General features: G+C 37.3%; 1 protein-coding gene across 1 annotated transcript in view; it reads left to right on the top strand.

Moving 5' to 3' along the window:
- LOC129751058 (protein tramtrack, beta isoform-like) overlaps positions 1-12,042 on the top strand; it is a 67,876-nt gene extending 55,834 nt beyond the window's left edge. The window contains exon 4 of the mRNA XM_055746325.1: positions 9,405-12,042. Within this exon, the coding sequence (XP_055602300.1) occupies positions 9,405-10,576 (1,172 nt within the window). The 3' untranslated portion in view covers positions 10,577-12,042. The remainder of the gene's footprint in view (positions 1-9,404) is intronic.
- The last annotated feature ends 577 nt before the right edge of the window (positions 12,043-12,619 follow it).

Genomic DNA, 12,619 nt, shown 5'->3' with positions numbered 1-12,619 from the left:
TACATAATTACTATGTTTTAATCGTATTAGGAGCGTGTGGAAAAAGTGAGTGAGCGAGAAAGTGGGGAGATTGATTATATTTTTTTTAAATAACAAGCTGTGTATTCTTTATCGAATAATAATAAATGGTGAACGAGAGAGCGCAAAAAAGCGAAAGTTTGGAAGGGTGCGAATGTGTGCAAGATAAAAAGGGAATAATTATGAGAAAAATTATATATATTTTATTGCAATTAATATATGAAAATAATAACACTTACACAAAAACCACACACACCCTATGGAAGTTCACCCCATACACATACAAAACAAAAAAGAAGGTACAGAAACAACCTTTATATATTTAAACTGAAAAATGGCATACAAAAAGCAAATGGAATAAAGAAAAATTTAAAACAAAAAAAAAATCGTTTTTGAATTACTAAAGTATGTGGATAAATAAATAACAATTACTTGTTACATTTCTTTCAGATTTTCAGGTTGAATTTTTGGCAGAAACACAAGCTGTTTGCTTGTCTGATAACTGAGGCTCTACCTTAGCCTTACTGTCCTGCTATGCATATGAGTCCCATGTGTAAAAGATGCAAACTGAGAAAAACGCATCCTAAGTTTTGTCATGCGAATTCATTGAAACAAACGTTTCCCATTGATAACGTAAAAATGATAATAATGCACATCGTACACATGTACGTAGAAGGGCAGCTTAGTCGGAAGTATCTTTTCATCATGAACTTGAAGCAACCAACAACACAATGGGAGCACTTGGAAACTCAAAGTAAGAAACTACAAGAAATTGGTTGACTTGTGCATGGGACAAACCTTCCTCAAATTTAGAGATTTGCACCAATGGAAAATCCTCTGTCCCCATTCTTGTGTGAATTGTTTATGGCTCATTTGGAAGAGACTCTTGAAGATCAAGATTTTATTGAAGATCTTCTAACATCCATAAAAGGTTTGCATAAGAATATCAAATTCACTTGCGAAATAGAAGAAGACAGGAAATTACCTTTCCTGATGTCCTGGTAAGAAGAGATGATGGCCTATTCCAATTCGAAATCTATAGAAAGCCGACAAATACCATGAGGGTAATACCGAGCACCACCAACCACTCGTTCCAGCATAAGACGGCGGCGTTTCACCACATGATCCATCGGATGAACTCCATTCCTCTATCAACTCCAGGAAGAGAAAAGTAACTTCAATATATTTTCCAAACGGCTTATAAAAATGGATACCAAAGTAGATCGTAGATCCATCATTCAACAGTGACAACGCAGTTGAATTGCGATAAAAGTTGACAAAGTTTAATCACTTTTAATATTGAACTAGTGTTTACTAGCTCAAATAATCAACTGAAATCCATCTTAGGATCGACTAAAGAACCAGTGGATCTCATTCATAGATCTGGCGTGTACAAAATCAGTTGTGCCGACTGTGATAAGGTGTACATTGGACAACCCAAAAGAAAATTAATTGATAGATTCGAAAAACACATGGCTATAGCTAGATCTGACTCAAAAAAGAAAATCCTTTCTTCACATAATCCTAGATCTGCAGAAGAATTACACATGTGTGAATCTATTGATCGAGGAAATGTCTCGCTGATTCGGTCTTAGAATATTAATTCGCTTTAAATGGATGTTGCTGAAAGTATTGAAATTTCCAATTAAAAATCAGTTCACCTCTTAAACTGGGACACCTGATCAGGTCACACTTGGATGCTCAAATTCTTAGGTAAAAAGAAATACAACAATTTACCTGACAATGCCCACAATCGGGTAGAAAATAATAAAGCACTACCAGAAAGCACCCAAAACATAGGGTAGGTAGACCCAAAAAACAAACAACTGCCAAGCATTCCGAGGTTTTTGCTACCTATCAGCTTACCTAACTCGGATAATACAAGGGAGGGAAACGATATCCATCCATCAATCGAAAACGCTCACTGAAGAAGATAGTTAGTTGCTATCGAAATACCGGTATCTGAACTTTTCATTTACCGTGGTTGAATTAAAAGGAATCTTGCGATTGCTTTGATTCAGTTGAATGATTCAACCAAGTAGGCTCACAACACAAAAGGGCTTACTCAGGTTTTTTAAGAACGCATAGCATGCTAGAAAGCTGAAAATTGAAGTTTTTATCGACATTTTCAAGTCTCATTATTAAACAGAAACTATCTGTGGAACTGAAAAATTAAAATTTATCAAATGATCCCTTTCACTTACCCTGACGAAAAATTACTTGTAGATTTATGCAACTTTGAGGTTCATTGAAACTCACGTTGACTTCCAATGAGGAACAAATTTGGCTTAACTGTCTGTTTTGAACGGAGTATCCCTAGGAGTAGCCTAGCCGCCGAAGTTCGGATTTCGGCGGCTAGGCTTCGCCGCCAAGAGTTTCTGGTTCTGTTTTTCCTTCGATGTCCTATGGGATGAATCATCCAATAGGATGAAAATCCCTGAAAAAAAAAAAAAAAAAAAAAAAAACCTTCGATGTCCTGCTGGATTCCACTCAAGCGGCTCTCTGCAAATCTCGTTCACAGTTTTTCACTGCGTATGTCCAATCCATCTTCACTTACGTTCGCGAATCTCGATTTCTAGCGCCTTTTGATGAAATCGGCAAAGTAGCTCCACGTTTGAGATCCCCTGGCCACCAGACACGGATGATATTCCGCAGACAGCGACTTACAAAGGCCTTTATTCTGCGCCGCGCGTGATGTGACGCTAGTCGAGTAATCTTAGTCACTGAATTCAAATTGTCACTTCTGTCGAGAATCGTCACTTCGGATGAACTTTTGAGTTCTCACCCTATTCTATAAGTCACCGTGGGTGAGAAATGTCGCATTCGGGTGACCATTTTAGGTTAGAATTGTCGGTACCTTTTGAGGTAGTGACGAGAAAGAAGTTTGATGTAAAATTGATGTAAAGCGGAATTATCGGCAAAACTGGAAAGATTAGATGTTCCGATGTTGAATCTGCCTTACATAGCATCCGTTGATGGAACAGCACATTGAACCTTCCGCTTTTGTTGGATATTTTTCCGATCCAGTCTAAGCACCCCACACGGCTGATCCAAATTTGTCCACATTCGCTAAGCTCTGCAACACAATGTTCAGTTCCAGTTTGCTTACGTCCTGCGATAATCAGGTGACCAATTATCAAATTTTGAAGCGCAAACAAATAAAAACAAACCGAGTAACTTTGACACTTAAGTTCATTCAGTCGCTCACCAGAAATTCCATCGATTCCGGGAATAAGGTGACAAAACTCACGATGACTCCGAGGTGACTTGACTATCGTCACCTCACGCGAACGTAGATTTTTTTATTTTCGTAGTATTCCGTCTCACGACATAACTTGACGAACATAATTCCTTAAACTCACTCGGTCTATGGCAACCGTTCTCCAATTTCTCGGACATCCCACATTGGCCACATCACGCTCCACTTGGTCTAACCACCTCGCTCGTTGCGCCCCCGCTCGTCTTGTTCCTACCGGATTCGTAGCGAATATCTGTTTTGCAGGACAGTCGTCCAGAATTCTCGCAACATGTCCTGCCAGCCTTCACCACCTTCTGGATACTGGGTTCGCCGTAGAGTTGCGCGAGTTCTTCGCCTCCACACTCCCTTCTCCTGCACGCCGCCAAAGATGGTTCTTATACTCGTCGTTCGAATACTTCGAGTGTACGCAGGTCCTCCTTGAGCAATATCCATGTCTTGTGACCGAAGAGAACAACCTGTCTGATGAGCGACATATACAGGTTACACTTCGTGCGAGGGCCAAGTCTTCTCGATCGCAGTTGCTTGTGGAGTCCATAGTAGGCACGACTTCCGCTGATCATTTGCCGCCGAGTCTCACGGCGCACGTAGAATAATGGGCACCAAGTTTCGCACCCGTTCAGCAATACGTATTTGACGTTTGAGTTGAAGATTCGGAATTTAGGTCGTAGAGATATCTGGCGTGAGCGGTGCAATACTTTACACAAATATCATAAATATAAAACTAAAAGTAAATCCAGAAAATTAACGCGGACGCTTGAGTTTTCGCTCGCCCTTCGGTATCAAAATTAGACAAAGTTAAATAGGTTCAACATTTTTTTTGCGCAGATAGAAAGGAGTGTAGGCAATGTTCAACGTTAAGAAAGTATGTCACATTTTTTATTTATCATATTTTTGTAAAGTATCGCAACGCTAAAGTAATTACACCACTAGATTTTGTATGAAATTACCTTTCTGTTAAATATAAATGTAATCTCGGAAATCTCGCGTTGTTATACTAAAACCCAATGCATAGTTGAATTTAAGTCTTAGAAAATCTGAGAAATTGGAAATTGACAGAAGGTTCGAAAAACAGCTACCTTTCAAAATTCGTCAAAAAAAAAATCGTTTAAAAATCTAAAAATGTAAAAATGTGCCAAATTACGTCAACTTTCCAATCATCTTTTCAAAATTTATCCAGTGCGACTTAAACAATTTTGACGATTAATTGATTAAAAAATACGATTTTTAAACCACTTTTTGACATTTGTGGTCATAATCTTTAAAAAAATTCAAAAAAATATATCCTTATATGCTACGTATAGCGTTTATAGTTTATTGTCGATGCATCGAAGCAGTATCATCACCTCTGGCTCGAATTTTTAACCGGTCTTTCCAGCAGCGGAAATTTCCAGAGATGTGGAAAACTTCGTTTATGTTCCCGATTTTCAAAACTGGCGACCGTCGGAACGTTAAACAATACCGAGGAATCACTAGCTTGTCCGCAGGTTCCAAGCTGTTCGAGATAATAGTTAGTCAAGCCTTACTACAGGCTTCATTGCAATATATTGCTTTGGAACAACATGGGTTTATGCCTGGAAGATCGGTATGTACGAATCTTGTAGAATACACTTCGTTATGTTTGAATCAGCTTGAGAATAAGAAGCAAGTTGATGCCATATACACCGACATCAAGGCTGCATTCGATGCCATTGATCATCAAATTCTTCTTGCTAAGCTTGGAATTCATAATAATATGATCGATTGGCTCAAGTCATTTTTAACTGAAAGGTGCATAAGAATTAAAATTGACGATAGCATCTCCTTGCCTTTTATAAACCGATCTGGTGTCCCTCAGGGTAGTAACTTGGGGCCTTTGTTATTTGCATTATTTTTCAACGATTTGATAACCAGTTTAGACGATGGAACAAAAATTGGATATGCTGATGATCTGAAAATATTCGTTCCAATAGAATGCGCTGCGGACTGTGAATATCTTCAATCGTTGTTAGACCACTTTGATGGATGGTGTAGACGTAACAAATTATCTGTTAGTGTCTCAAAGTGTTCTGTGATAACCTTTCACCGGAAAAAATCGCCTGTTCTATTTGACTACTACATCGGCAATGAGCACATAAAAAGAGTCTTCGAAGTTAATGATCTTGGTGTTATCCTTGATGATCACCTCACCTTCAACAATCAACGCTCTTCGGTAATTAATAAGGCCAATCGACAACTCGGCTTCATCTCTAAAATATCGCAAGAATTTAAAGACCCGTATTGCTTGAAGTCACTTTACTGTGCACTCGTCCGATCAATTGTTGAGCACGCTGCAATCGTTTGGGCTCCGTATCAGCTCAGCTGGATTTTACGAATCGAACGTGTACAAAAACGGTTTATTAGATTCGCTTTACGCCATTTGCCTTGGAGCCATCCCGAAGATCTGCCGCCTTATTCTCATCGATGCCAGCTCTTGGGCCTAGATACTCTTGAACGTCGCCGAAAAACTCAACAGGCCACGTTCGTCGCAAAAATGTTGAACGGAGAAGTGCAATCACCAAACCTGCTAAGGATGATCAGCTTTAGAGCTCCGTCGAGAACGTCACGATCTCATTCGCTGTTGTCGAATCGAAATCATAGGACATCTTACGGCTACAATGAACCAATCAGCGCAATGATGCGCACATTCCAGGATGCTGAGCACTTACATCAGTTCGGAAAAACATCAAACCGTTTTGTTCGTCGTTTACACCAATCAAGATTGTTTAATTCTTTGTGATCGTGTACTTATTCATTTAAACACATTTGTTCGATGAATTAATAATAATAAATAATAATAATAAATGTTTGAGAATCATATTTGGGTTACATTAAGAAGTTTCCAAAACAATAATTTTTTTTTTAATCGGTTGGAAAACAAGAGAGATATATTGGTTTTAGTCAAATTGATTCTGCAGGGACTGTAACGGGTAAAAATTTCAAGGACGGATGAGGGTTAATGGTCCTGCTCGTTTCTTAGATGAATGTCGATGTTTGTGGAAGGCTTTTGATTTTTTAATGGTTATCCAGAAGACTTTGGTGTATAGAAAGTTTGTTTTACCACGAATCAATTTTAGATTATCGTACGCTCAATACCCAAGTAACAATTTTAGCTTCATTATGGTCAGCACAACTTCGTTAGAGCTATTGTATAAATTTTCCTTAAAAGCTAAAGCGCATTTCAAACAATAATGTTAAAATAGATACGTCACATGACCTTCTTTTTAATCTTCGATAAAATCATTAGGCTTTTATAAAATATGTTAGCAATTTGCTAATGTGCTACTCTTACACTCAGGCAAATTCTTATTATAATTTTCATAAGATGCATCTTATGAACCGCATTTTAGAGTGTAAAACAATTTTTCATAAGAGTCTTATGAAATTCTTTCAATTTTCATACGATGTTCTTATTAAAAATAGAAGAAACGGCATTGTGTAAAAATAATGAACACATTCATTGATTCCATCAGCTTTTCCATCATCTAATAGTACGGAGAAATCGCTGGTTCATAGTTACTAGTTTTTCTTCAAAGTTAAATGTTATTGTCATCTCCGAAATGGTAAGTTCGATTTGATGTTTTTGATGTGAACGTTCAATATATTAGTAAACTAAAATACATTTTTTGTTTACTTTTCAGCTAGCTGATCGGCAAAAAACGCAAGTTCGAAGATTGGGATGCGGCAAAGATAACCTTGATGGAAGCGTCTGTTGATGCGCTGCTGATGGTCACCATTAATGATTTAATATCAAACAAACTTGGCAAACAATAAAGTGAATGTTTTCAGCATGAAATATCTGAAGTTTTTCTTATTAGAAAGTGATTTACTGTTTCCATAAGAACCTCTTATGAAAAGCAACAACCTTTCATTGCAGCAGGCGTTCATCTTCAGAATTTATTCGCTTCATAAGACAATCTTATAAATTTCAATGATTTTTCTTATGGCGCCACTTCATAAGAGAATCTTATGGCATACATAATAGTATTTTTCTGAGTGTAGAAGTATAACTCAAATGTTATAAATGTGTGTGTTTAATGTTATGTTAATGGTAAATGTTATAAATTGAATAATGCAACTTTGTTCTATAATATTGTACCCAACACTTTCGGTAACTCAGAGTTACCAAATTTTTAAAAATTGGGCCCATTTGTCAAATCTTTAGAATAAGGAAATTTTAATGAGTTATTTATTTTTATGGGAAAAATAAAATTAAAAACATTTCGCGAAAAAAAGATTTCATTGTAAAACATTGAATGAAAATAAGCCTGAAAAAATATTTAGAAATACAGACCCCGTTCGATTTTAGATACAAGCCCGAACAATTTGTGTTGCCAAAATCGAATGTTGTCAAAGTCGAACGATTTTTTTTTCATTCATCACTATTTACAAAAACTATTGTTAATACCATTAACATAAGTTTTATCAATATTTGACCTTTTTTTATAATTTTTTTACCTTTAATCATGTTTCTTTTATTAATTTAGCACTTTTCTTGTTTTGTTTGAATTTTTGGTTTTTTGTTGGCATATTTGCTATTTTTATCGTTCTCTTTAAGTTTTTAATTATTTTTTATCATTTTTAGTCATAAATATGAATTTGTTTTTTAATTTTTTGAAATTTCATCAGTTTTGTCAATTTTGAGTACCTACTTTATAATTAAAAAAAAATTTTTTTGTTATTGTATTTAATCACCATTTAATAACTAAAACGTATTTAAGGTGTTTGTCTAAATTATATTGGTCCAGTTATAGCGGAAACTAGAAGGTAATGTCCTAAAAGAGTTGAAGTAAAATTTCGCGCAATTTTCAGTGATAAACAGCAGTTAAGTGGAAGCCGCCATCTTGGATTTCAAGATGGCGTCAGAAAGCGAAATTCGACTTCTTCTATGTAGTTCCGCCATTTTACTCAATACCCATATTGTGGGGGTTTTAGTCGATATTCAGGGATTTACAGCAATTTGAAGTTAAGCGGAAGCCGCCATATTGGATTTCAAGAAGGCGTCAGATAGGAAAATTCGACTTCTGCTCGTTGAGCCCATTCACCTAATACCCATATTGTGGATGAAACATGAGATTTTCAGTTCAGCAAATAATGTAAATAAACGATCTTCAGCCAGGGAAGCAAATCGGGAAGAACTGATAATGATAACTGGTTTATCACTTGTTTAACACTTGGCGATAAATATGAGAACGCGATGACTTCTTATCCGTTTCCAATGACGATCAAGATAACTCGTCCGAAAATATTTCCTCTCTGTCAGTTCTAGTTCTGAGAATATTTTACGACAAAACTGGAAGCGAGCAAGAGAACAGATGTACAAAGAATGCTTTTTCGAGCTTTTTGCGTCCATTCTGTCTGACTCTGCATGCCCTTAACTTCATGCAAAATAGTAAAACTTATGCTTAACGTTAAAAGAGACGATTCGACAAATTCAATCGAAGGATAAAGAATTTTTGATTCCCTGCCTTCATCACGATCTACAGTGAAAGATACAAGAATGTTTTACGAAAGACTCAAGTTTATGGAGATTGTACAGCTTTTTCAACATTTTTCTAGTATATTTTTAAATTTTTTTTATTTTTTTTTATTTTTTTAATATATTTTTTTTTTTTGAAAATGGGCAAGTCTGTTATCGTTTGAATGGGAGAAATAAATATTCGGTCTATTCGGCCGAATCACTTAGCTATCCGATTAGCCGAATATTCGGCTTAACGATTCTTGGGTGGTATTCGGCGCCAAATATTCAGCCGGCCGAAAATTTTCGCAAGGGTCGAAAATGGTTTTCACTATTATAGACTTCCTTCTATAGTACTTCTCAGTGCTGGACTTAAGAGTTATTGTCTTATCATATGTACTTCGAATATTCAAAAAATATATTGGCTGGTTTAAATATCGGTTGGTTTTTCTGAACCAACCTTGTTTTGGATTTTGGAAAATGGTACCAAATAATGGTATCTCAGGTAATAATTATGAAAAGGCATGGGGCCACGCTGAGATATGGTGCCTTCTTGGCTTGTAACGCAGATTTACCTACATTGCTTTAATTTTTCAAAACCCCAAGACTTCAGACATCCAGAGCTCATGAAAATTCCTTACCTTTCTTTTTCAGCTCTCGCTGACAAGCCGGAAATCACCGTCATCCCACAGCCACCGAAACCTCTACCACCGACACCGAACGCTAATGCTAACGAACAACAACAACCGGACCAGCAACAGAGCATCTCCCTGATGGAAACCACCGAAGAAGCTATCACTACTCCAGGAAACGATTCGGCAGACGACGAGGATCAAGCGGACAGCGATAGCGATCTTGAGTTCATTGTGCCACCCAAAAGTGTCGGATCCGATGATTGTACCATCGTTGAAAATCGGCAACCCTTGGAACGGGAAAAACTTAACGGCTATCAACCTCAACACGAATCTATTACTCGAGGACCTGACCAACAGCAACAGCAACTGTTTCTGCAACAGTTACAGCAGCAACATCTGCAGAATCTACACCTACAAAATCGCTCTCTGGAGAAGATGAGAATGAGCCAAGGCGGAGGAGACAACACAAGCGATGCTAGTTTGGTTCTGGGTAGCGATCCCGAGGATCAAGAGATGGGTTCACCTCAGGGTGGTTTGCAGGACTCGTACGACGAGATGAACGGTCACAACAGCAGTGGCTACGCGCAGTCTCGGCAGGCTCCGAAACGTCGTGTAAGAAGGAAGAACATTTCACCGGACGACCAGGCGGAAGCACTGACAGAAATGTCCGTCCGGGGACTGAATCTATTCCGCTACGCCAGTGTTAGCGACGGCGTCTATCAGTGTATGGAGTGTGCCAAGGAAAACGTTCAAAAGACATTTAAAAATAAGTATAGCTTCCAACGGCACGCTTTCCTGTATCACGAGGGAGCTCAGCGTAAGGTTTTCCCGTGTCCGGTTTGTAACAAGGAATTCTCGCGGCCGGATAAGATGAAGAACCACCTCAAAACGACACACGAATCATACATGGGCAAGTCAGCCGACATGGGCTATCCAATGAGCTATCTGGTAGGAGCAGCAACCGGGGCTCAAGAAGTTCCAGTAGGCCAAATCCCACCACCAACTCATGCTACGGCCAAAATCGAATCGGTTCTCAATGCCATCCAGCTGCAGCAACATCTACAGATGCAGAAAGAACTGCACAACCAACAGCAGCAGCAGGTCAACCGATTCCAGCAAATGATCTCACCAAAACTAGTAGAAAACGGAACGCCGGCCATCGCAGTCGTTTCGAATGCAGGCTCTCAATAGCAAGAAACAAACCTCAAATCATTAGATTTCCTCAGCATTTAATTTGAAGAGTGTCGACTTTTAAAAACGTAACATTTAATCAACCAATAGAACAGAAGCACTAGTCTTCCGCACAGAAAACAAACGCAATACACAATTTCGTTGCGTCGAACAATTTCTCGCGCCTCCAAAAGCGCACAATAAGTTAAAGTAACATGCATTTATTCTCGAATCAGAACCATCTATTTTGGTACTAACTGATCGGGAGCGCCATTTTTGTTTTTATTTGATCTTATTTTAAAGCGTAATATTCACAGCGGTGCTGTTGATGAACACTGAACTGCTATTACACCACGTGTGCCTTAATCTCTAATAATAACACAAATAACTTTTTTTTCTTCTGCATAATCATGAGCAACATAAGACTGTTGATAGAATTTGTAAAAACTTTAAAACAAGCGAACAAAAAAAAAATAGAAAACTTGATTTTTGTTCCATCAAATAAACTTTTTCTCTCTCAATGAAAAAAAAAAACCCTCCAATCAACACCAAAAATCGAAGGACATTTTTCGCATTAAGGGAGACCATTTTCCGATCTCGTCATACACTAGCAAGTAAGTTTTACCCAGTAAGAGAAGCGCTACAAGCTAGCTCACGGACCTAGTTGATCCCATTCGTAGTTTTTTTTTCTCCTTAGTTTTGTGATACTACGTAGTCGTCGAAGATTTTCAACAACAACATAAACAGTGCATTTTCTGCGTAATTTCTAATCAAATACAGAGTAAAATCTAATCTTACCTAATTGTAGATAAAAAAAATAAAAAGAACTGTAAATCGCGAAGCTAGTGTTAGAAAGCAAAGATGATCAAAAAGCCCTCTTTAAGAAAGAGCGTATCCAACAGTCTTCATAAGAACTGATGAAACAACTAAAGTTAAACGGTTTGGGAGCAACAACCTCCCTCAATCTGTACACAATGAAAATAAAACGTACTAAAATTCAAAATGAATCGAGTACCAGCGATTAGGATTTTAATCATTGCATTTGTTAGAATGCTTTCGTTCGTAGTCTTAACTGAACAGAATACAATATACTTTTGTAAGCATTTAACAAACAAAAAATCAAATGACCCGTCATTTCGACAGACGAACGTACTACCTACTACTTTTTCAAGGTGTGAATTTTTCACCTTTTCTCGTTTATAAAATATTGAAACAAAAAGCACAAACAACTACACAAATGGCCATCATTTTTTTAGTTTTAATTACTACCAAGCACAAGACAAATAATCGTAACTGTTTTTACACTCGTAATAAGACTCGCAAATGTTTAAGGTTCCGTGAAAGATAAAACAAAATTATAAAATTTATTCTAAGAAATTCACACTGACCATAAAGTTTTGGTGGATTTTTCCTGGCTAATAAAACTGTTACGATTGTCATTGAATTTTACTTCTTCAGAAATACATTACGTGCATAATTGATTGAAAGAGGTAGACCGATTATTAACTCAATATCCGAATTCCTTTTAGTTTCGACCAGCTTTTTATAGTCGACAAACCTTCTCTATCATTACTTTGCCTTGCCTATCACAAAACAACGCAAAACCAAAAATCCTTAAAACGAAAATAAACACTAATAAAAACGCATCCTAAGTAAAATTTGCGAGTTTGATGTGGTCTAGCGGATACCAGAATACCTGTCAGTAAACTAGCCCAACTGATTGACCCGTTCTTCCAAAATAAACTTACATCAACACAAAACATTCATCCATAACAGTTCATACGAAGCCATGGGGTCCGGGTTTGCTGTACACGTTGCATTGGAGATTTGTCGAGCCTAATAATCTAAGAATGCATGTGAGCACATACTTAGCCCGAAACTGCGGTGATGCCGTGCACTCATGGTGGATAGCCAACACACACATAATATTTCTTAATTTTTAAATTTTGTTTTTTTGTTATTTTTATCGTTTTAGTCGTTTTTATTTTCAAATATGTTGGATTTGTCATTTAGAAAAATCAAGCCTTTAATTATTTTTGAGGACCACCCCAGAGGAAAATTATG

Source organism: Uranotaenia lowii, chromosome 3, assembly GCF_029784155.1.
Source record: "Uranotaenia lowii strain MFRU-FL chromosome 3, ASM2978415v1, whole genome shotgun sequence".
NCBI classification, from domain to species: Eukaryota; Metazoa; Arthropoda; class Insecta; order Diptera; family Culicidae; genus Uranotaenia; species Uranotaenia lowii.
This window is presented reverse-complemented; position numbering and strand designations above follow the sequence as displayed.